Source organism: Polypterus senegalus, chromosome 11, assembly GCF_016835505.1.
Source record: "Polypterus senegalus isolate Bchr_013 chromosome 11, ASM1683550v1, whole genome shotgun sequence".
Lineage (NCBI taxonomy): Eukaryota > Metazoa > Chordata > Cladistia > Polypteriformes > Polypteridae > Polypterus > Polypterus senegalus.
The window spans coordinates 158699521-158726153 of record NC_053164.1 but is presented as its reverse complement, the minus strand read 5'-3'; the positions used below and the strand labels follow the sequence as shown (position 1 = coordinate 158726153).

Sequence of the window (26633 nt, the reverse complement as noted above, 5' to 3'; positions counted from 1 at the left end):
TAGGTATGTGCTCCACATTTCTTGCATTTCTCACATTTCCTTTCATCCTACACTTACCCAGTTCTTTGTAGACATGGAACACACATGAAAAACATTTATTCCAAATAATGATATACTGTATTATTTACCCTATACAACTCCAGGAACATGAAACGCAGACAAGAAGCCTTAGCTTGAGCTGGGAGAGTTGAGCTCCATCAAGGCTTGGGATGGGACAGCAGGCTGCTTGTGCTGATCAACACAGTTACAAAACAAAATACGCTGATGGAGAGGTGGCCCTGCAGTGGGCTTGCACCCTGCCCGGGGTTTATTCCTGCCTTGCGCCCTGTGTTGTCTGGGATTGGCTCCAGCAGACCCCAGTGGCCCTGTATTAGGATATAGCGGGTTGGATAGTGGATGGTTGGATGGATGGAGAGGTGCAAAAGGATATAGGGTGGGCCAAGATTATAAGATTTTTGTAGGCTTCAGGAATTCTGGTGTTAAAGTTCATTCCCCATACAGGATTGTTGAACCTTCGCTGTTTCCTGTGTACACAACATTTAATATGTGTAACTGTTTAGGCTGAAAACACTGTGCATCTCCTACCTTTCCTTGTCAGCTCCATTCTTTTACCCCATGGCCACCAATGAGGCCTTGCAACCCATGCTGCAGCCTTCCATTCTTCTAACCCTGAGCCTAGCCCCAACCTCACCCTTGACCCCAGCCCAGTGGACTGAGGACTCCCAGTGGCCCCCAAACAACCCTCGCCCAGGGGAGAACTGATACCTGGTAGAATCTTCTCCCCTTAGGAGTTTCTCTCACTTCTCATTAAGAATTGTTTGTGTTCATTATTTTTATGATTTCTTGTGTGAAGAGCTTTCTTTTATTCATACCACAGCATCTCAGTTTGGAGAAGGTTTGGATTTACCCTTGTGTTTCGGGTCAATGTTTTGTTGCATCAGACAGCATCTATTAAGCTTCAGGAGCTGCAATGTTACCCTGACATGCTCCTGTAAAATTTCTTGATATAATTTTACATTTATTGTTCCCTCTATTTTAGCAAGAGCCCAGTCTGTGAAGCAGGAAAGCAGTTTTATACTTCCCCCACCACACTTTAGGATTGGGATGAGGTTTTGGTATTACAGTACAGTGTTTTATTTCCCCAAATAGAGCACTGTATTTTTTGCCAGTATGTTTATTATTGGTCTCAACTTGCTTGAGGTTCAATAGTTTCTTGTTTGGTGTCTTATCATTCAAACAATGCTTGTTCAGGATTTATCTCATGAACAGAAGCATTGTTAAATTAAAACAAATTCAGCAAGGCCTTTAGTGTTACCCTAGAATTGTTTTTCATATCCTTCAGCACTATACACTAATACTGCGCTCTTTGCAGAACACTCACTCCTTCATTTGTAGACAATTTGTCCTACTATGGTTTAAGGAACACCCTGGTCATTAGTAATTGTTAAATGTTATGGAGAAAGATCTAATAACATTTATAAGCAATAAAATAAGCAAAGGTTCAGTAAATGTGAAAAGAAGACATTTCTTTCTCATAACTGACATAAATTTTGATAATAATCATTTTGATGCTTTACAAAGTTACATAACTATAACTATAAGTGCTGTGATTGTACATACTAAACACAGCATTTTTCAGAGTTTTGAAACAGAGTAACACATTGTAGTATTACCTACAGTATCAAGAAGAATCATAGGAAGCCTTCACCATCTCTTTATGTCTCTCTATGGGGGTTGAGGGGAAGTGTCAAAGGAGACCAAAATGAAATTAAATGAGGATCACTTTATTTTGCAAATAAAACAAAGCAAAGAAATTGCTTTGGACCAAACAATATTAAATATCTCAAAACAACAGACAAACTTTCAGTGCCTAGCTGTTTAGTTATATCTAGCTACAAATGATCTATTTGCTCCATGTAGTCATTTCATGCCACCAGAATTTAAACAATTTCTCTACCATCTCTCCAATCTCCCTCTTTCTCCCTCCTTTTAAAAAACATTAGTCTTGATTTCTAATGCCGACTAGTGTTCACCACTCTCTTCTCCTGACACAAGATTACAGTTCCTCAAGTCAGAGGTAGCCTTTAAATCAATGGAAACCTCTATTAATAAAGGTGCTCAAAAACAGAATACCATTTCTAGGCCAATGATACTACACCTCTTAGTGTGCTGCCCCTTAACATAGCCAAGATTCCAAGCAATCTGATGACCACCGGTTCAATTAAAGTGTCAACACAGTCTTCTCAGACTCACTTAAGGACATTTTACTGCTTGCTACCTTCCAGGTGGTGGGATTGGACTGTCCTTTGCTAGTTCTTCAAGGCCTCATATCTTCTAACATGCTTCAAGAGTTTTCATTTCTCAACCTCTTTTCATGTGATCCTTTGTCATCCCCTAGCTGCTCCTGTCTGCTCATAATGGCCTATGAAGTTGTTGTACTGTGCGCTTATCCATAATTTGAAGGCTCTTAGTTTAAGTGTGCATTGACATTTGTCATAATTAGACCTGGACAAACAAAATATGTATTGTCTATTGTATTTATATTGAGTTAAATCGTTTATTCCATCAAAGAAGATACAATTCATTCTTTGTCCTCCATAAACCTTTTTTCACTAGGAAAGGTTACTCTAAAAACTCACATTCAAAATAGGGATTGCCAAATTATGTTAGCATGCTATAAATAATTCTATGTCTAATTGAAAAGGGCAAGTAAAGGAATAAGTCTACATTATATTATTTCACTTGCAAACTTAAAAGTATTTTTAAAAAGCACTCAAACATTTATTGCATTTTCATTTTTCAACAAAAATGTGTTTCTTACCACAAAAGTTGAAAGTAAAAACAGAATTAGGCACATATCCTAAATATATATATATATATATATATATATATATATATATATATATATATATATATATATATATATATATATATATATATATATATTGTGGAACGAGCCCCAGACACAGACAGGTAGACATGCTTTAAAACACCACCACACGTTTATTTTACAGTTCTATGTACAATAAGTGCACACACAAACCCCCAAGACTCCCCCAAAGTCCAGGCCTCACGCTTAAATGCCTCACTCTTCAGGCTGCCTCCACTCTTCTCCTTCAAGCTCTGTCCTTCTCCTCACCCGACTCCAGCCTTGAATGAAGGGAGGCGGCCCCTTTTATAATCAACAGGTGCTTCCCGGCAATCTTCCACCGGCACTCCCCAGTGTGGCGGAAGTGAGAGCTGCGTACCCAGAAGCACTCCGGGTGTCCCCGATCCTCTTCCCCCCATGACTTCCAGGTGTGGCAGAAGTTCTGAGGTCCAGGGCTCTGTAGGCATTGGGGCACCCCATGGCGGTGACCGCGGACCCCTACAGGGCTGAGCTTCAATGCTCTTTACCCGTGGTCCCCAAAGGAACCAGGGCGGTGGCCCCTTGTGGTCTGGAGGAGGTGCAAGCCCTCCTCCGGTCCTCCTGGGTGTCCCAGCTGGGTATCACCCTCCGCCGCATGCCACTATATATATATATATATATATATATATATATATATATATACACAGTGGGATGCAAAAGTTTGGGCAACCTTGTTAATAGTCATTATTTTCCTGTATAAATCGTTGGCTGTTACAATAAAAATGTCAGTTAAATATATCATATAGGAGACACACACAGTGATATTTGAGAAGTGAAATGAAGTTTATTGGATTTACAGAAAGTGTGCAATAATTGTTCAAACAAAATCAGGCAGGTGCATAAATTTGGGCACCGTTGTCATTTTATTGATTCCAAAACTTTTAGAACTAATTATTGGAACTCAAATTGGCTTGGTAAGCTCAGTGACCCTGACCCTACATACACAGGTGAATCCTATAATGAGAAAGAGTATTTAGGGGGGTCAATTGTAAGTTTCCCTCCTCCTTTAATTTTCTCTGAAGAGTAGCAACATGGGGGTCACAAAACAACTCTCAAATGACCTGAAGACAAAGATTGTTCACCATCATGGTTTAGGGGAAGGATACAGAAAGCTGTCCCAGAGATTTAAGCTGTCTGTTTCCACAGTTAGGAACATATTGAGGAAATGGAAGACCACAGGCTCAGTTCAAGTTAAGGCTTGAAGTGGCAGACCAAGAAAGATTTCGGATAGACAGAAGCGATGAATGGTGAGAACAGTCAGAGTCAACCCACAGACCAGCACCAAAGACCTACAACATCATCTTGCAGCAGATGGAGTCACTGTGCATCGTTCAACCATTTGGCGCACTTTACACAAGGAGATGTTGTATGAGAGAGTGATGCAGAGGAACCCTTTTCTCCGCCCACAGAGGTATGCTCAAGCACATTTGGACAAGCCAGCTTCATTTTGGAATAAGGTGCTGTGGACTGATGAAACTAAAATTGAGTTATTTGGGCATAACAAGGGGTGTTATGCAGGGAGGAAAAAGAACACAGCATTCCAAGAAAAACACCTGCTACCTACAGTAAAATATGGTGGTGGTTCCATCATGCTGTGGGGCTGTGTAGCCAGTGCAGGGACTGGGAATCTTGTCAAAGTTGAGGGACGCATGGATTCCACTCAGTATCAGCAGATTCTGGAGACCAATGTCCAGGAATCAGTGACAAAGCTGAAGCTGCACCGGGGCTGGATCTTTCAACAAGACAATGACCCGAAACACTGCTCAAAATCCACTAAGGCATTCATGCAGAGGAACAAGTACAACGTTCTGTAATGGCCATCTCAGTCCCCAGACCTGAATATAATTGAAAATCTGTGGTGTGAGTTAAAGAGAGCTGTCCATGCTCGGAAGCCATCAAACCTGAATGAACTAGAGATGTTTTGTAAAGAGGAATGGTCCAAAATACCTTCAACCACAATCCAGACTCTCATTGGAACCTACAGGAAGCGTTTAGAGGCTGTAATTTCTGCAAAAGGCGGATCTACTAAATATTGATTTCATTTCTTTTTTGTGGTGCCCAAATTTATGCACCTGCCTGATTTTGTTTGAACAATTATTGCACACTTTCTGTAAATCCAATAAACTTCATTTCACTTCTCAAATATCACTGTGTGTGTCTACTATATGATATATTTAACTGACATTTTTTATCGTAACAACCAACAATTTATACAGGAAAGTAATGACTATTAATTAGGTTGGCCAAACTTTTGCATCCCACTGTGTATATATATATATATATATATATATATATTGTGGAGGACTGCCGGCTTCTCATGCCGGTCCTCACCCCCAGGCCGCCAGGAGGAGCCCTTCCGACAGCAGGATAGTACTCCGAGGTCCAGCAGGGCCTCATGGACTTTGTAGTATTTATACACAGCCCTGCTGGATACCTTGGGGCCACCAGGAGTCGCTGTGGGGGCTTATGGGCTCTTTGTGCCCTATAACCCGGGAGTACGCCACGGTCATGTGACAGGAAGGAATGACGTGCTCCCGGGTTGAAGAAAGGGACTATTTACCCTGACCCGGAAGGAATTAGGAACTATGGATTGATGGGACAGAAACGCCTCCGGGTCAGGGGCTATAAAAGGACGGTGCCTCAGTCCAGACACTGAGCTGAGTTGGGAGGCAGGGTGGCTAAGCGTCTGGGAGAGTGGAGGATTATTGTTGTTGCTATTATTATTATTGGAGTATTTGGGAGTGGAGGGTGCTTTGTGCACATTATTGATATAATAAATATCATTATTGGACTTTTACCTAGTGTCTGACGTGGTGTCTGAGGGTGCAAGGGTGCGAGAAAACCCTAATTCTATTACAATATATATATATATATATAAACTGTATATATATATATATCACATATTAATAAATAAAATAAACAGTATTTAACATGTATTGTGTTTTCAAATAAATATATAGTATATAAATAAAGCAAATTTTAGCATAAGTTGGATTAGCCTAAATAAAATGTACAGCATTTAATTATATGAAATTATTATTTAATAATCATTATAATAATTAATATAATTGATATACACCAAATGTTATTAAATCTGTTTTTTAAAATGTTAAACTCTGCATAAATATTTGAACTTTAACCTAGATAAATGAGGCTTGGTGGATGATATTATTTCTCTAACAAAACTAAATAAATGCAGACAAAGACCAATGGAACTTTGAGCACAGTTGCTTTTTTAAAAGCAAATAGCTTATCATCAGAAAAAGCAGTGTCTGCTAATTAATATCTCAGCTGCTTATTCAAACACAATGGATTGGTAGCAGGGCAATAAAAACAAGTCTCTAATTTAGTGCACAGCAAGCCTAGGCAGAAATCCACACAGACAGGAACCGAGACAGATAACAGTGACATTGATTAATTGAAACAATACAAGATTGTTTTATGATCATTGAAGTTACACAATGAGCATTGTGTTGCCTTCAGTACCAACCTGAGGCAAAAATTAACAAAGGATGTGGCATGTAATGCCCAAAACAACTGATAAATGGAACTACAAGTAAGTCATTCCAAACAAAATCAAGATTAAAAAAAAAAATACAATTCTAGTTATAATCAAGTATTTAAGCAAAATTAATACATCTAGCAAAATAAAGTCCTTAATTTTAACTTAAATGCAAAAGAAATTTAATGATATCAATTAGAGATAAATGTGATTTCTTTTAAAGGATTTAGAATAATATGTACATAAAGAAATTATGTAATCCTTGTTAGAAATACAGGTATTTAATGCTCAGCAAACATTCAGATAAAAATGTATGCCCTGCACTCATTTAACATTCAAAATAAAAAAATTATTCAGTTTATTTTGACTGTTTGATCTTGATTACCTCCAGCTTTATTCATATTTCATGACAAAGGTTTTATCTGAAAAGGGATTAAACCCTCTAATCTGCTAATACATCATATAACATTTTAATGTTGGAGTTGGTGCTGAATTGTTTTAGAATCTTCCCATCCCAGGTTTATTGCATACTTGACAAAGGCATTGTCTAAACTGGGCTCCATCATAGAACAGGCTTCCACAGATTTTCCTTTAGGTTTACTTGTTAGGGGGCTTGTTTTCTAAAGCTCTGGAGGAATGTTGAGCCTATCCCTAGGACAGCGTTGCCAAACGTCTCGATTTGAGCAGGACTATCCCGAGTTTAACAGACATACAGTATCCTGAGTCCCACATTGCAACTTAAAACCCGGACTGAACAAAAATTGAATATAGAGAAAAAATCTTAATTAAATTTTTATATTGAATATCTAGTTAAAGAGACTCGCTAATTTTTTGCAGACAGACTGGCATAACCAGCTTTTATGAATAAAATTTGTAATTGTCAGCTGAATCCAAGTGTTTGAAATGCATATGTTTGTGTACATCATGTGCTTGTATTGTTGTACATTTCTTGGGCTCATCATGACCGCTCTTGTTTGTGTGTAATTTGTTTTGAAAGTAAAGTGATACTTATAAAGACTTTCCGACTTGCAAGGTAGGTCGTATCTGCATATCTGCATTCTATTTAGATATATCTTGTTGTATTGTATGAAGCATAAAATATGTTAAAAATTATATCAAACATACCCGTGCCTAAATTTTGAATGAAAACCGGGTACTCTGGTTTCCTCCCACAGTCCAAAGACACGCAGGTTAGGTGCATTGGCGATTCTAAATTGTCCCTAGTGTGTGGGTGTGTGTGAGTGTGTGTGTGTGTGTGCGCAGTGTGGTGGGCTGGCACCCTGCTCGGGATTTGTTTTCTGCCTTACGCCCTGTGTTGGCTGGGATCAGCAGACCCCCGTGACCCTGTAGTTAGGATATAGCTGGTTGGATAATGGATGGATGGTTAAGTTATATTATATGCAAAACTATACGAAACGTTTACCGTCATTTATACTTATGTTAGTTTTGTATGCATTGAAATATTGCATTACAACTTGTGAATGTACCAGTGTGATTATTCTGTGACTTTTTTATATATGTTCTCTTCTATATATGTAATTATTTACATATACATATATGTTTAGATTATACATGCTTATATATCTATAATTATCATTTAATTTAAATGAATACTATTGCCATGAATGTGTGTATGTGGTCTGCAACAATGTTTAGGTAGGTGGTATGTGTCAAAGTATCATCCACATGAATGCCAGTACTCAGTGTGTCCCAGCAAACATTGCCCAGAATATCACACCGACTCTGCCAGCTTGCCTTCTTCTCATAGTGCACCCTGCTGCCATCTCTTCACCATATTAACAACACACACATCCTGCCATCCACATGATCTAAAAGAAAACATGATTCATCAGACCAAGTCACCTTCTTCAATTGCTCACAGGTTCGAGTTAAGACACTAGCATACCCATTATAGGGGCTTCTGGCAGTGGACAGGGTACAGGATGGCAACTTGACTGGTTGGCTGCTGCACATCCCCATACACAGAAAGCTATGATACACTGTGAGTTCTTTCATCTTTCTGTCATGTTTTTCAGCAGTTTGTACTATAGTGTTGCGTTCAGGTGACTACCTGTTGAAGCTCATCGAGAGAATGCCAAGAGTGTGCAAAGCAGTAATCAGAGCAAAGGGTGGCTATTTTGAAGAAACTAGAATATAAAACATGTTTTCAGTTATTTCACCATTTTTTGTTAAGTACATAACTCCACATGTGTTTATTAATAGTTTTGATGCCTTCAGTGAGAATCTACCAATGTAAATGGTCATGAAAATAAAGAAAACACATTGAATGAGAAGGTGGGTCCAAACTTTTGGCCTGTACTGTATATATATTGGTTCAGATAGATACGTTCAGATATATACATTGGTTGGGATTTACAGGCAGGCACAACATGACTACCTATGTTTAGCATCTCCCTTTCCCTTCATTATTGCTTCATCACTGTTGTCATTATTGTGCATATTTTATACAAGTAGCATATGCCTGTCTGTCGTGTTTTGTTTCGTAAGCCCTCTTGGTAGGGGGTCCTCGATTTCAAAGCTTTTTTTTTCCTTTCATTATTTAAAACACTCCCACAGATACCCAAGGTTATTATAGTTAACGAAAACTAAAATCAAAACTGAAACTATTATTCAAAAACATTTTCGTAAACTGAAATAAAATAATTAACAAAACCGAAATGAAAAACTAAAACTAAACAAAACTATTAAAGTAGCTGGAAAGACTAACTGAAATAAAATAATAATTTACTAAAATATTTTTAGTTTTTGTTTTTGAATTAATATTCTTGTCGTTAGTCTTTAACCCTTGTAAGTTTTAACTCTAAAACAGAAAGTGATCCACCATGATGGAGGGTGGTTGTTCACACAGCATTTGCAGTGACAAAGCAAGCTGAGTACGGGTGCGTAAAGTGTGAGAAATAGAAAGCAGTTTGCATGCAGCCTTTCATTGTACTTGTTGTACATCAAGATGTAATTCAAATGGCTGAAATTAGAATGTGCTAGTCAACAAAAAGAAAAAATAACAAGTGAGCAATGTTTCAGTTTATTTCTCAGATGTCTGCTTTTTGTTGACAGCAATTCACCAGTTGCTTCGCACAACAGAAATCGTTTTTACTTTCTCATATATGAAGCATAGAGAAAGTATAGTAATCAGGAATAAATTCGACCTCGATATTTTGTTGAATCTTGACATTATAGACTAACCAGTGTCCAACAATGCTGTTTTTTGGAATTGTGTGTGTACGCATGCGGGTGTGAGTGTGTGTGTAAACGTTAAAACTCAAAAACACAGATATACGGATGAAATTTGGCATGTGGTTGTTACACAACAATTTTAGATCTGTATTAACTTTTGGGCCAAATCCATCACCCGGAAGTGGTACTCTACCTGAACACATACTCGATTTTTTATTTATTTACACAGCTGCAGAGTCCGTTTTATTCAACTTTACTGATAGATAGATAGATAGATAGATAGATAGATAGATAGATAGATAGATAGATAGATAGATAGATAGATAGATAGATAGATAGATACTTTAATAATCCCAAGGGGAAATTCACATACTCCAGCTGCAGCATACTGATAAAAAACAATATTAAATTAAAGAGTGATACAAATGCAGGTATAACAGACAGTAACTTTGCATAATGGGGGAGGAACAATCTCCTCAGTCTGTCAGTGGAGCAGGACAGTGACAGTAGTCTGTCGCTGAAGCTGCTCCGCTGTCTGGAGATGATACTGTTTAGTGGATGCACTGGATTCTTCATGATTGACAGGAGCCTGCTCAGTGCCCATCGCTCTGCCACGGATGTCAAACTGTTCAGCTCCGTGCCTACAATAGAGTCTGCCTTCCTCACCAGTTTGTTCAGGTGTGAGGCATCCCTCTTCTTTATGCTGCCTCCCCAGCACACACAGAAGAGGGCGCTTGCCACAACCGTCTAATAGAACATCTGCAGCATCTTATTGCAGATGTTGAAGGATGCCAGCCGTCTAAAAAAGTATAGTTACCTCTGTCTTTTCTTGCAAAGAGCATCAGTATTGGCAGTCTAGTCCAATTTATCATCCAGCTGCACTCCCAGGTATTTATAGGTCTGTACCCTCTGCACACAGTCACCTCTGATGATCACGGAGTCCATGAGGGGCCTGGTCTTCCTAGAATCCATCACCATCTCCTTGGTTTTGCTGGTGTTCAGGTGTAGGTGGTTTGAGTCGCACCATTTAACAAAGTCCTTGATTAGGTTCCTATACTCCTCCTCCTGCCCACTCCTGATGCAGCCCACGATAGCAGTGTCGTCAGCGAACATTTGCACGTGGCTGGACTCCGAGTTGTATTGGAAGTCTGATGTAAATAGGCTGAACGGGACCGGTTCTCCTGCTGACCACAATGTCAGATCTGCATTTCCTGAGACACACATGCTGAGGTCTGTCTGTAAGATAGTCCATGATCCATGCCACCAGGTATGAATCTACTCCCATCTCTGTCTGGATGGTGTTGGAGGCTTTAGAGAAGTCCAGAAACATAATTCTTACAGCAGCACTGCCTCTGTCCAAGTGGGAGAGGGTTCGATGTAGCATATAGATGATGGCATCCTCTGCTCCCACCTTCTTCTGGTATGCTAACTGCAGAGGGTCGAGGGCATGGCGGACCTGTGGTCTCAGGTGGTGAATCAGCAGCCGCTCCATGGTTTTCATCACATGTGACGTCAGAGCGACAGGCTGGAAGTCATTCAGCTCACTAGGACGTGATACCTTTGGGACTGGGGTGATGCAAGATGTTTTGCAGAGCCTTGGGACTCTCCCCTGTTCCAGGCTCAGTCTCCTCAGCTCTCTGCTTACCTGGGCTGCTGTAATTGTGGGTGGGGGGAAACTCTCTCCTATGTTGGTATCAACAGAAGGATGGGTGGAGGGTGCAGTACTCTGAGTTGAGAGTGGGTTAAGGTTGTCAAACCTGTTAAAGAAGTTGTTCATCAGGTTTGCTCTCTCCACGTCTCTCTTGATGGTGGAACCCCGCTTCGAACTGCAGCCAGTGATGATCTTCATCCCATCCCACACTTCCTTCATGCTGTTATTCTGCAACTTCTGCTCCAGCTTTCTCCTGTACTGCTCCTTTGCCGCCCTGAGCTGAACACAGAGCTCCTTCTGCATGCGCTTGAGCTCATGCGCCGATCACCTCCTTTAAAAGCCATTTTCTTCTGGTTCAAAAGGCCCTTGATGTCACTTGTAATCCATGGCTTGTTGTTAGCATAGCAGCGTACTGTTCTTACTGTAACTACAATGTCCACACAGAAGTTGATGTAGTCAGTAGTGCAGCCAACAACCTCCTCAGTGTTCTCACTATATGATCCCTGCAGGATATCCCATTCCGTAGTTCCAAAGCAGTCTCTAAGAGCCTGGTCTGCCTCAGGGGACCACTTCCAGAATGAGCGCGTGGTTGTAGGTAGCTCCCTCACTCTTGGTTTGTAGTGAGGCTGAAGCAGAACCAGGTTATGATCTGCTTTCCCAAGCAAAGGCAGCAGGGTGGTGCTGTATGCGTCTTTAACGTTTATAATAATTGTTCAATATATTATTAATTTGATTTGTTGTTGATGGTTCCTTAATGTAAATAATATAAAAATATAATCATTGTCTTGTGGTTTACTCTTCAAATATCCATCCCCATATCTGAGTATAAAAGAAAGTTGAGGGGAGACCTCTCCTGGTTTTTGAAAATAAAATGACACTGATTGAGAGATTGACAAGGTCATCAAACAAGATCAGCATATTGCTGCTGACCAATCACTTCTGCTTTAAAAACATTGTTTAACAATGAAGTGATACAGACAAAGGTAGAGAGTCTGACAAGTGATGAAAAACTACTAATGAGTTTTTGTATTTATTCCATATTTATTAATTTATCTTTTTTATTTCATATTCACAACTCAAAATACCTGATATTGTGAAAGTAATCCATTAGCAGAATTATTTTTTAAAATATTTGTCTCTCTTTTTTCAATGTTTTTCTCTCTCAAAATAGATTGTTGAAATATCATATTTGTTTTGTTCTTAACATCAGCCTTATCATACATATTGCATACCAGGGATTTTTCCTGCCTTGCATCCTAACCTGCTGCGGTAGGCTCCAGGTTTCCTGCAATCCTACTCTGGATAAACAGGTTAAGATAATGTATATGTTGTTCTTAATCTCTGTTGTTTTGTGCCTGTCCATACTCTTATTACCTGCTCTTGCCCTGGTAATTATGGGTTAACTGTTCTTATGGTGGGCTATTCAAGACTCACCACCCCTAACCTTGACACTACATGCTTGTTGTTCTTTGTTTCCTTCAATACAGCTAGGTGGGGTCTGTACACTGATTCAAGTCTAAGAGCCCTGTTCTTCCTAAGCCCCTGTGATTTTCATGAGAAAATGTTTATAAAATTATAAAATTGTGTAAAATTGTTCGTATTCAGCATCTACTTTTGATTATGCTTGTTTTTATCAGACAAAAACAAAACCAGATAGTAAACCATGTAGTGTAGTAAGTTTCCACTAACATTAAACTCCAAATCTGTTAAGTGTACAGTTCTGTCTGATTGTGACACAAAACTAACTCCATAGGCGCTCCATGCCATAATTACTAAAACTAAAACTGAAACTAAAAATAAAATAGAAATGTCTTTGCGAAATAAAAACTAAACTAAAACTAAAAATGCACGATGAAGGAAAACTAAAACTAAACAGAATTTCCAAGTAAGGTCAGAAAAAATATACTAATAAAAACTAATATAAAAAAGTAAAACTATAATAACCTTGCAGATACCTGCCTCTTCGCCCCGCTCCGTCCTGCTCAATGCACCAGCTTCAGTCACTCCCTCTTGTCCCACCCATGAGATTTGAGTTACCGGAAAGCATTGATCACAACCGCAGTACGTCCCATTTTTTCACCTCATGAAATGCTGGTTTATTATTGACAGAAAGCCTCCCGGTGATGTCTGTTATTCTGTTTTGGCAGCATTTCATTAAAGAGCGATCTGCTTCAGCAAGGAACTTAGTCCCATTTGCTGAAAGGATGTTATGGAGGAAAAAACTGGAATAGCGCTGTTTCTTCTGAATGTTTATCAGTGATCAGGGATCAGAATGATCAGAATATTCCTGCATCACAAATAACTGATGTCTTTTTTTATAGTAAAAACTAGCAAAATACCCGCGCTTTGCAGCAGCGAAGTACTGACTTAAAATTTTTATTAAGAAGAAAATTAAACCTTTTTAAACTGAGGGAAAATATACCAATAATTATTTGTTAAGGATCTCTTTGTATACCACATTGTGAGTTCAGCCCACCGGTTGTAATATGATCAAGCTGTGCGCTGAGCTTACTCTTGAGTATGCAACGTACAGTTGGCCATGCGAACAGTAATCTTGTTTCAAATCTCACAGCTTGGATAGCTGCTGTCGGTTTCAGTTTCATGGTTTGTTTCAATTACGACAGTATTTGTAGGACTTGTGTTGAAGAGACATTCGGCATCTGTCAAGCGTTGTAAGCATACAACCGGTTTCATCGATAACTTCATATCCAGCTTTTGAGAGTTTAAACATTCATAAACATCAAAGTGTCCACTACTGAAATCGTCACCTGTGAGTCTAAGATGTTTAAGAGGCACTGGCAGAGTGAGCCTGATATGGCCGTGCAATATGTAACACAGAGAATGGAAAAAGTAGGTGCCTTCTCCGGGCATGGAAACCACTCGGTAAGTGACAGTTGTTTGATCAATGGTGATCACCTCGATAGACATGTTAATGGGGTTACGGTTGGAATGATAAAGGAAATGGGTACCTGAACAATGTAAAGTAAGTCTAAAATACGTAAACAATAACTATAATCGTAAAAAACGAACAATAAAACAGTGGAGAAGCCGTGGATTAAATAAAAAGGCTGTAGTTATCAGCAGGGAGACGTGAATCCGTGGCGAAGCAAGGAAGGGAATGTAGAGACCGGAGCGACGGACGGCCTTATATAGGCAGGCAGCCAACAACGTGGGAGGCATTGGGATGGGGGACCTAACGGCACCTCACACGGTGACCGAGCTACAGGCTATGGACGTATATATGTATGTAAGTAGGATTCAGTTAGCGTTGGGAACCCGCGTACCAGATTTCTTGAAGATGGGCCCATAAGTAACAAGGACCATTGAAAAGTTCAATATGGCAGCCGACAGTGGCATCATACCACTGTACGTACATCGGTTTTGGATAGCACAGGAAAGCCACCTACCAAATTTCATAAAGATGGGACCATAAATAAGAATGGCGAACGTTGTCAACCGTTATGACCGTTACGTGTAGAATTTTGAAATGAAACCTGCTTAACTTTTGTAAGTATGCTGTAAGGAATGAGCATGCCGAATTTCAGCCTTCTACGTACACGGGAATTTGGAGAATTAGTGACGTTGGAAAGTTCAATATGGCGGCTGACAGTGGCGTCATACCACCAAAATAAGTATGTACATTGGTTTCGGTAAGGGCAGGGAAGCCGCCTACCAAATTTCGAGAATATGGGGCCATAAATTAAAAAGTTCAACATGGCGGAAATTGTTGACTGTTATGACCATTACACGTAGAATTTCGAAATGAAACCTGCTTAACTTTTATAAGTAAGCTGTAAGGAATGAGCATGCCAAATTTCAGCTTTCTACCTACACGTAAAGTTGGAGAATTAGTGATGTTGGAAAGTTCAATATGGCGGCCGACAGTGGCGCCATACCATCGAAATAAGTATGTACATCGGTTTCGGTTAGCGCAGGGAAGCCGCCTACCAAATTTTGCGAAGATGGGGCCAGCCTTCTACCTACACGGGAAGTTGGAGAATTAGTGACGTTGGAAAGTTCCATATGGCGGCCGACAGTGGAGTCATACCATCGAAATAAGTAAGTACATCGGTTTCGGTTAGCGCAGAGAAGCCGCCTACCAAATTTTGTGAAGATAGGGCCGTAAATAAGAAAGTTCAACATGGCGGATGTTGTCGACCGTTATCGACCGTTATGATTATTACGTGTAGAATTTCGAAATGAAACCTGCTTAACTTTTGTAAGTAAGCTGTAAGGAATAAGCATGCCAAATTTCAGCTTTCTACCTACACGTAAAGTTGGAGAATTAGTGATGTTGGAAAGTTCAATATGGCGGCCGACAGTGGCGCCATACCATCGAAATAAGTACGTACATCGGTTTCGGTTAGCGCAGGGAAGCCGCCTACCAAATTTTGTGAAGATGGGGCCAGCCTTCTACCTACACGGGAAGTTGGAGAATTAGTGACGTTGGAAAGTTCCATATGGCGGCCGACAGTGGAGTCATACCATCGAAATAAGTAAGTACATCGGTTTCGGTTAGCGCAGAGAAGCCGCCTACCAAATTTTGTGAAGATAGGGCCGTAAATAAGAAAGTTCAACATGGCGGATGTTGTCGACCGTTATCGACCGTTATGATTATTACGTGTAGAATTTCGAAATGAAACCTGCTTAACTTTTGTAAGTAAGCTGTAAGGAATAAGCCTGCCAAATTTCAGCCTTCTACCTACACGGGAAGTTGGAGAATTAGTGATGAGTGAGTGAGTGAGTGAGTGAGTGAGTGAGTGAGTGAGTGAGTGAGTGAGTGAGTGAGTGAGTGACAGCTTTGCCTTTTATTAGTATAAATGACAAAACCACACACGCATGTACACGCACACAATACACACATTCAAACTCACAAATTAAAGGAAAAAAGTGCTTTGAAATTGAGGACCCCCAACCAACACGGCGTACAAAACAAAACTTGGCAGGCAGGCATATGCTACTTGTATAAAATACATACAATAATGACAAAAATATTGAAGCAATGATGAAGCGTAGGGGAGATGCTAAACTTAGGTGGCCGTGCACTGTGCCTGCCCGTAAATTCCAACTGATCTATTCAAACCAATGTATATATCTGAACTGACCTATATATACACAAACGGATCTATCTGAACCAATATATATATTTGAATGGATGTATCTGAACCAATGTATATATCTAAACCGATCTATTTAAACCAATATATATATATCTCCTAACCAATGTATATCAACCAATGTATATATATATATCAGAACAGATCTATGCAAACCAATTTATATTTATCTCAACCAATGTATCTAAACCAATGTATATATCTGACTGGATGTATTCAAACTGATGTATATATCCAAATCAATGTATATATCCAAACCAATGTATCTGAGGGCGGCATGGTGGCGCAGTGGTAGCGCTACTGCCTCATAGTTATGAGACCATGGTTCGCTTCCCGGGTCCTCCCAGCGTGGAGCTTGCATGTTCTCCCCGTGTGTGTGTGGGTTTCCTCTGTGTGCTCCAGTTTCCTCCCACAGTCCAAAGACATGCTGGTTAGGTGGATTGGTGATTCTAAATTGGCCCTAGTGTGTGGGTGTGTGTCCTGTGGTGGGCTGGTACCCTGCCCAGGATTGGTTCCTGCCTTGTGCCCTGTGTTGGCTGGGATTGGCTCCAGTAGACCCCCATGACCCTGTGTTCGGATTCAGTGGGTTGGAAAATGGATGGATGTATCCAAACCGATATATATATATCTGAACCAATGTATATATTTATGAACCAGTCTTGTTTTCCTGAATGGCCCTTAATTATATATATATATATATATATATATATATATATATATATATATTGTGAACTCTGACCCGGACACAGGCAGACGGACATCATATTTTCACCACACACCGTTTATTTACAATAATATTTACAATGTAACGTGCACTCACAACCCCAGTGCCTCCAGCACCGATTCCCCCAATGTCCAGGCCACACAGTCCTGTGCCTTTCTTTCTCCTGGCCGCCTCCAGTCCTCACTCCGTCCTCTTCCACCCGACTTCCGCCCATGACTGGACGGGAGGCGGCCCCCTTTATAGGAACCGGATAGGCTCCAGCTGCTCCCCGGCAATCAGTCCTAGCCACACCCCAGTGTGGCGGAAGTACTGGACTCCAGGGTTCCTCAGGCACCTGGGCGCCGCCTGGCGGTGGCCACGGGTCCCTACGGGGCTGGGCATCCAAGCCCTGTACCCGAGGCCCCAACATAACCAGGACGGATGCCCCCTCGCGGTCTGGAGGAGGCACAAGCCCTCCTCTGGTCCTCCTGGGCGGGGACCACAATATATATATATATACTAATAAAAGGCAAAGCACTTACTGACTGACTCACTCACTCACTCACTCACTCATCACTAATTCTCCAACTTCCCGTGTAGGTAGAAGGCTGAAATTTGGCAGGCTTATTCCTTACAGCTTACTTACAAAAGTTAAGCAGGTTTGATATCAAAATTCTACACGTAACGGTCATAACGGTCGACAATGTCCGCCATGTTGAACTTTCTTATTTATGGCCCCATCTTCACGAAATTTGGTGGCCGTCGCTAACGAAACTGATGTACGTACTTATTTTGGTGGTATGACGCCACTGTCGGCCGCCATATTGAACTTTCCAACGTCACTAATTCTCCAACTTTATGTGTAGGTAGAAGGCTGAAATTTGGCAGGCTCATTCCTTACAGCTTACTTACAAAAGTGAAGCAGGTTTCATTTAGAAATTCTACGTGTAACGGTCATAACGGTCGACAACGTCTGCCATATTGAACTTTCTTATCTATGGCCCCATCTTCACGAAATTTGGTAGGCGGCTTCCCTGCGCTAACTGAAACCAATGTTCATACTTATTTCAGTGGTATGATACCACTATCGGGCGCCATATTGAACATTCCAACATCACTAATTCTCCAACTTCCCGTGTAGGTAGAAGGCTGAAATTTGGCAGGCTCATTCCTTACAGATTACTTACAAAAGTTCAGCAGGATTCATTTCGAAATTCTACACGTAATGGTCATAACGGTCAACAACGTCCGCCATTTTGAACTTTCTTATTAATGGCCCCATCTTCATGAAATTTGGTAGGCCGGTTCCCTGTGCTAACCGAAACCAATGTACATACTTATTTTGGTGGTATGACGCCACTGTCAGCCGCCATATTGAACTTTCCAACGGTCCTACTTACGTACATATATACGTACATATATACGTCCATAGCCTCCAGCTCGGTCAACGTGTGAGGCGTTGGGTCCCCATCCCAACTCCTCCCACGTTGTTGGCTGCCTGCCTATATAAGGCCTTCCGTTGCTCTGGTCTCTACATTCCCTTCCTTGCTTCACCACGGGATTCACGTTTCCCTGCTGATAAATGCAGCCTTTTTATTTAATCCACGGCTTCTCTGCTGTTTTATTGTTCGTTTATTACGATTATAGTTATTGTGTAGGTATTTTAGACTTACTTTACATTGTTCAGGTACCCATTTCCTTTATCGTTCCAACTGTACCCCCCATTAACATGTCTATCGAGGTGATCTCCATAGATCAAAGAACTGTCACTTATTGAGTGGTTTCCATGCCCGGAGATGGCACCTGCCTTTTCCCTTCTCTTTCTTACATATTGCACGGCCATATCAGGCTCACTCTTGATATCCGGAGGAACGTTGTGTCTAATGTATTGAATGACTGGGACAGGTTCAAGGTGTGGGCTGATGATGGTACAGGAGATAATTATACTACACAGGAGCACTATAGAGAGTGAAATGCTTAAACCCTTTACCTATGGTTCTGCATGTGAGTTGATGGCTGCCGCTGAATTGTTCGGTTGTCGCTTTCAAGTGTACCGAAATGGCCAAATATTTTACACCTTTAGACAACCGCCAATGCCTCTTAAACATCTTAGATTCACAGGTGATGATTTCAGTAGTGGACACTTTGATGTTTATGAATGTTTAAACTCTCAAAAGCTGGATGTGAAGTTATCGATGAAACCGGTTGTATGCTTATAATGCTTGACAGATGCCGAATGTCACTTCAACACAAGTCCTGCAAATGGTGTCGTAATTGAAACAAACCATGAAACTCAAACCGATTATGACAGCAGCAACTTTTTACATGGCCAACTGTACATCGCATGCTCAAGAGTAAGCTCAGCGCACAGCTTGGTCATATTACAACTGGAGGGCCAAACTCACAATGTGGTATACAAAGAGATACTTAACAAATAATTATTGGTATATTTTCCCTCAGTTTAAAAAGATTTAATTTTCTTCTTAATAAAAATTTTAAGGCAGTACTTCGCCGCTGCAAAGCGCGGGTATTTTGCTAGTATATATATATATAGTATATCATATTCCTAGTTCTGAATTCGCAATCTGACTATTTACTTAGTTATCATGTCATGTTATCAGGTAGTCGTCATGTCCTCTCAGTTGTGAGAAGCAGCTCATAGATATGTGATACAGTATCTGACAAATTATACAAAAAACACACAACATGTGTTGTGCCCTTATTGTGGCTCGTCACTTGGCAGATACTGTGTCATATATCTATGAGCTGCTTCTCTCAACTGAGCCCACTCTCTCTCCTGGTCCTTCCACTATAGAGGCATCTCAGCTGGGTAAGGGCCCTGGCCATATGCCACTATACATATTGTAATGGATGACACACATTGGCTGGTATTCCGTTTGGGATGGAGAATGATTCCTTAATTGAACAGAAAGCCAGCCCCATGATAACCACATGAAACAAGGCAAAGATCGCCCTATCTCAGCTACTAGGCAGGCAGACGATGCCAATGTGAGAGTTTGTTGGACCCAGCCAGGAGGACACTATAATGGAAGGACAGGAGGAGGTATCTTGGCAGGACTTCCGTAACATAATACAAGGCAGTTTCCCTGGGCAATTGTACCTACGCAGATAATTGCAAGGCACACTTGATTTTGGCACCCACAATGATCATTGGAAAGCCCATTATAATGGTGTCTTTTATGTAGAAGTTTAAAATGGTGTTAAAAACAAAACAAGCATACCCTTTATTAAGCATTATATTTCCTTGTCTTAATATCTCTGCAGTAGCCAAGAAATACCATTGTTTCAGTTCGCCTGAAGTTTAATAGAAGAATCACCAGAGCAGAACAGTAATTAGTTCTCCTAATCATCGTAGGTTAACAATCAACTTTAAACTGTAAGCATGTTCAGTATATGAGCAGGTGATGTGTGCCTTATTTTGTCAGATGGACTGGTGCACCATCCAGGGTTGGTCACAGCATAGCATCCAGTACTGCAAGGACTCACTCCAAGCTCTACAGCTCTGAACTGAATTAAGTAGGCTGAACAGCCGATGGATGCATATTCTCAGGTAATGTGCACTGTCCACTGGATATGACCACCTTTCAACATCTGTTTTGATTTCAGTATTGGCAAATATCCCTACATGTCTGTCCTTGATGGCAGAATGTGCTGTTCAGTTTTTACTTCAGGACGTTGTCATTTTGAACTAATTTATCCTTCATGCTTCAACATTAGGATAAGATATGCTGTGAAGGTCAATGGGCAAAGTGGTTTTATAGATTCCTCTTGCCATATAAATTGCAAACAAAAGCTTCATATAATATGAGCTGTACTTTTTGTTTTCCGTTTTAAGAATCTTCTGTTATTGTATGTAAGTATTCACTTTAGTGATTGACTCAAGGGACAGATATAATGTGTTATCTCTCAACGTGAAACTGCAAACAGAGACATGTACAGTAATTGTTCCTTAATTAAATATTTAATGCTTGAAATAAAGATGTATAAACCTTGCCAAGAGAATCATAATAAAGCTGGTTATGTTTACTTGAGAGTGTATGCTCTTTTCTACTCACTGTCAGACACTGCCCTTTACAAAACATCAGTCATTAAACTGTCTCCTGCCACAATGATTTGACTTAGTTTTTGGTGCTGTGGCAAAGATGAAAGCGATAACGCAATTAGTGATACATTATGAGTATTTATGTGTCCTCAGGCTGCATTGTTACCATACAGTATTTTTGATAACTTTCTAGTTAATATGTAAAATGCATCAGCATTAGAGTAATGTGTACTAATTAGAGTTTACAGCAAAGAAAGACTGCATGGAGGCATTGAAAATGGTAGAACATGAAGCATTAAAGATGGGATTACACAAAAAAAAATTTAAAAAGATAATATGCCAAACAATTCTGATAAGATGATGCAAACAATCAAAGACAAGAAATTAAAATTATGTACAAGAAAAATGACTGAACCATTAAAATATTTTTAGAAAATGAAAAAGATTTAACAAAAAAAAGAATAAAAGACAGTTTATGTTGTTTATACACTTTATTAGGTACTTCTCTCTTTTCTATGCAATTCCAGAGTCAATATGTAAAATTATCATATAGGTGAACAATGTAATTCAAAGCAGAAGGACTTGCACCAAAGAGATTGAGTGCATACATTTCAATGGAAGAATAGGTACAGACTTAAGTGGCTTTAAGCATGGCAGGTCAGGAATTATTAGATTATCTTGCATGAATGTATCAAGAAGAGCCACCCTGTTGCTTTTACGCAAGGAAGTACCAAAGGTATTTTGAGGAAAGCTTTATTGATGTAAGATGCTAATGGAAGGAGTTTTTTATTTATGCAGAGTAACAGATTGGCCACACTTGCTCAACTAACACCCATGTGCGAAAGTAGCCCTAAAATAAGCACAACAAAACACAAATTTGTCATATCTTTATATCAGTAGGTTAGTATCAAAAAACTATGGTCACCTAAAAATAAATGTGGTGAAGTTGCAGTTAGCTAAAATAATTCTGTATATTAGATGATTACAGAACACTGCTTGCCTGCCCCAGCTCTTGTTTGTTCAAACTGATGGCAGCAGCACAAAATGGAAACATCACCATTATCTTGATCCATCAATCCATGGTATAGGAATTCCATTGCCAGATAGATAGATAGATAGATAGATAGATAGATAGATACAGTAGATAGATAGATAGATAGATAGATAGATAGATAGATAGATAGATAGATAGATAGATAGATAGATAGATAGATAGATAGATAGATAGATAGATAGATAGATAGATAGATCGGCCTTTAGTAAGAATCAAGGACTTTGTCTCTGATTCGGATGTGAGCAACATTGGAGCACCACAAGGAACAGTCCTGTCTCCTTTTCTGTTCACTTTGTACACCTCTGACTACAAATATACCATCAGGACATGTTACTTGCAGAAATTCCCAGATGAATCTGCACTTATGGGGTGTATTGATCGGGGGGAGGAGACAGAGAGTAGGAGACAGGTGGAGAAGTTTGTTTCTTTGTGCAAAGATTATTGTCTGCAATGAAATCAGCAAAAACAAGGAACTGGTTACTTCTGTAAAAAGGCTGCTGCTTGCACAGTGCCCGGAAGTAGTAAGTATTGAGTATTGAGTATTTTTAGTTAATTCAATTAAAAAAAATAGGATTTTCAGTGGGATAGTATTTCCCCAGAAATCATCCCCTGTCCTCACCAGACACCCAGTACTTCAATTGCAGGATGAATCTCTTCAATTGCAGGATGAATCAGAACCTGCCATGATCCACTAATATTTAAATGATTACAACAAATGAGCCAAATAGGTGTTGTCGGCATCCCTCTGATGCAAATTGAGTCAATGCAATCTACAGGGTGGGCCATTTATATGGATACACCTTAATAAAATGGGAGTGGTTGGTGATATTAACTTCCTGTTTGTGGCACATTAGTTAATGGGAGGGGGGAAAATTTTCAAGATGTGTCGTGACCATGGTGGCCATTTTGAAGTCGGCCATTTTGGATCCAACTTTTGTTTTTTCAATAGGAAGAGGGTCATTTGAAACATCAAACTTATTGGGAATTTCACAAGAAAAACAATGGTGTGCTTGGTTTTAACGTAACTTTATTCTTTCATGAGTTATTTACAAGTTTCTCTTTGTGTACAGCCATTGACATGTCGCAGAGGTTAACATGTGAGGAGCGGATAGAAATTGTGTTGATGTCTGGTGAACGCAGTAACCGGGTCATTGTAGCAGATTTCAATGCAAGACACCCTACGAGACCACCCATCTCTCATGCTACAGTTAGCAAACTGCTTGCTAAGTTTCGTGAAACTGGTTCAGTGTTGGATTTGCCAAAATGTGGACGCATGAAAACTGTCACTAATGAAGAAACATCAGTGGCTGTCCTAGCTTCATTCAGCAAGAGCCCACAGCGTAGCACTCGCCGCATGTCACTGGAGAGTGGCATTAGTCGAACATCCCTTCGGCGGATATTAGCTACTCACAAATGGCACCCTTACAAACTCCAGCTACTGCAGCATCTCAACGAGGATGACCCAGATCGGCGCACTGAATTTGCAGAATGGGCAAAACAATAATTGGAACAGGACCCTCAGTTTACGCAGAAGATTTTGTTCAGTGATGAGGCAAACTTATGTGAATGGTGAAGTTAACAAACAAAACCACCGCTATTGGTCTGACACTAACCCACATTGGATAGATCCCTCCAAGACTGTTGGAACAAAAAAATTGATGGTATAGTGTGGTATATGGGGTACAAAGATAGTGGGGCCATTCTTCATCAATGGAAACCTCAAGGCCACTGGATATGCAAAATTGCTACATGATGATGTGGTTCCCTCTTTATGCACTGAAGCTGGCACGTTCCCTGAGTTTTTCCAGCAAGATGGTGCACCACCACATTATGGGTGTCAGGTCCAAATAACTCATGAAAGAATAAAGTTACGTTAAAACCAAGCACACCATTGTTTTTCTTGTGAAATTCCCAATAAGTTTGATTTGTCAAATGACCCTCTTCCTATTGAAAAAACAAAAGTTGGATCCAAAATGGCCAACTTCAAAATGGCCACCATGGTCACCACCCATCTTGAAAAGTTTCCCCCTCACATATACTAATGTGCCACAAACAGGAAGTTAATATCACCAACCATTCCCATTTTATTAAGGTGAATCCATATAAATGGCCCACCCTGTAGTTCAAGGGAAAATAGGAGAACAATTGGTAGCTATACATAATAAAGTTGCCACCTAGCATAGAATATCTGTGTAGCAGGAAGAATAGGATAGAGCAGGTAGGAGAATATAATCAAGAAAAAGCATTAACACCAATCATTCTATTTTTCTTCAACATTTAGATATTTGTTTATCCAATTAATGTTTATTTGTCAATTTGTTTACAGTTTGAAAAAGGATGTAATGAGCTGTCAATCAGAGCAATCAAATACAGTGAGTAGAAGTTGGCTTAAAATTTTAAATATATTTATAATTAAATTACAGCTAGCATAAAGTACCTATAAAGTAAATATGTTTGATGTAATTGATTACATACTGGGTAAAGACATGTTAATTCAAGTGCTGCATATACAAGCACCTAAGTAAAAAATGTACCTGTTTGTCGTATCATTCTTGTAAAACCTTGAAGGAAAAAAAAACAATGGGTTAAGTTTTAAGATTCTTTTGTTAATAAAAAAGTACAGTTTATCATAAGAAAAAAGAAATGTTAATTTGGAAAAGGATTTATTGATGAACTCTAAATACATTTTAAATGATCCAGCTATCCAATATCCTCTCTTGTGTCCATGTTGCCAACATAAGTTACAAATCCTTGGAACCCTTGAATTTGATTAAGCTGGATTTTCCCCTGTGATATATACTGTACACTTCTTACTTATTAATGTTATACTACAGTACCACAACAACCAAATAGCTGCAAACAAATGTAACCATATGCAGCAAGGCAAACCCTGAACTTAGACCACTACTACTGAAGGTAAGCTAACAGGGCAGATCTCAGATAAAAGCTTACTTGTAGAACAAGACCATACTAGTAAAGCACACAAAATGTTATGAAAAGGTGAAAAAATAAGTTTTATTCATAAAAAGGAAAAATGGATCAAAAGTAATACAGTATGAGTGAAAAATGAATAATAAAAAAGTTTAGTACTGTATGTTCTGAAACTGAAAACCTGTCAAAACAGGTATCCTAACTAGTTACTTTAAAATTTTTAAGAGAAGGCTTCCAATATCTTTATCATCAGTACAACATTAAAGAGAAAAAAATGTGTTCAGAAAAGGGATGATTTAACTTTACATCAAACTCCACCATCCTCTTTTTCTTTTGTCATGTTCTCCAGTTTATTTACCATCCAACCATTTTCCTAAAACACTTAATCTCTCCGATTAACCAATAGGTTGAAATTTCTCATACTTTTCTCAATGTGTTAAGCTTCAGTTACATACTATAATGATAAGATCTCACAAAAAATAAAATTATAAATTTTCTTTAGAATAAAAAATACATCTACAGTTCTACCTTTGTGTTTAACTCAGTTTAGATTTTTTTCATAGTACAGTAGAGTCCTGCTAATCCGAACTAATTGGGACTGAACCCTGTTCGGATTAGCGAAAATTCGGATTAGGCGGAGTTTTTTCATATAATGCCATATACTGTATTGACTTTATGAGGCAAATTAAGCGTCTGATGTGTCAAGAATTAAAGGTAAGAAATTACGTAATTTAGTACACTGCAATTTAAACTGCACTGTAGTGTGACTGTGATCGGAGGTAAAATTGATATGACGGGCGGTACGTGAGTAGTAGCGGAAGGACAGTGACCTAAAACCCCCGGCCTAGACCTACACATTTTTCTTGATTTCCGTTCCCAAACTATGAGTCATTGAGTCAGTGTGCCACCTGCTACTGCTGAGTGATGTGTTTTGTGCAATGTTATTGTTCGTGTGCACGCACTTGCCCTGTGTTTTGTGAGTCCTTGTGTGTGGTGTGTAGTGTGGTTTCTTTACATTCTGTGCTTGTCCCTGCTGTTAATCATCATGGCAAGCAAATGTAAACATAACTCGTGTACATTAAAAGAAAAACTGGAAGTGTTGAAAAGACTTGACAAAGGTGATCAGTTATCGAAGGAATTTGGTGGCAGGAAAGCAACAATTTCCGATTGGAAAAAGAACAGAGGTAAAATTGAGCAGTTTTGCACTACCACAAGTAGCAAGACGACAGTGTCTTCTTACGAAAAATTTGATGGAGCACTTTTCTTATGGTTTACACAAGAAAGACAGAAAGGAATCCCTATCACTGGCCCTCTAATTCAAGAAAAGGCGCTTCAATTGAACAAGCTCATGGACGGTGACGTATCATTTACGGCTAGTTGTGGTTTCTTAGACCGATGGAAGAAAAGACATGGAATCAGGCAGCTTACAATAACTGAGGAGAAATTGTCAGCGGACAACGAAGCAGCTGTTGAATACCTTGGAAAGTTCAAATGCATCATTTGATTCAC

The 26633-nt window shown here is 39.6% G+C and overlaps 1 protein-coding gene across 1 annotated transcript in view; it reads right to left on the bottom strand.

The window, feature by feature from the left end:
- Nucleotides 1-22555: 22555 nt before the first annotated feature.
- kcnq1.2 (potassium voltage-gated channel, KQT-like subfamily, member 1.2) overlaps nucleotides 22556-26633 on the bottom strand; it is a 367043-nt gene continuing 362965 nt past the window's right edge. The window contains exons 12-13 of the mRNA XM_039768020.1: nucleotides 24728-24754; nucleotides 22556-22638 (exon numbers count right to left, since the gene is read on the bottom strand). Of these exons, the coding sequence (XP_039623954.1) occupies nucleotides 22556-22638; nucleotides 24728-24754 (110 nt within the window). The remainder of the gene's footprint in view (nucleotides 22639-24727; nucleotides 24755-26633) is intronic.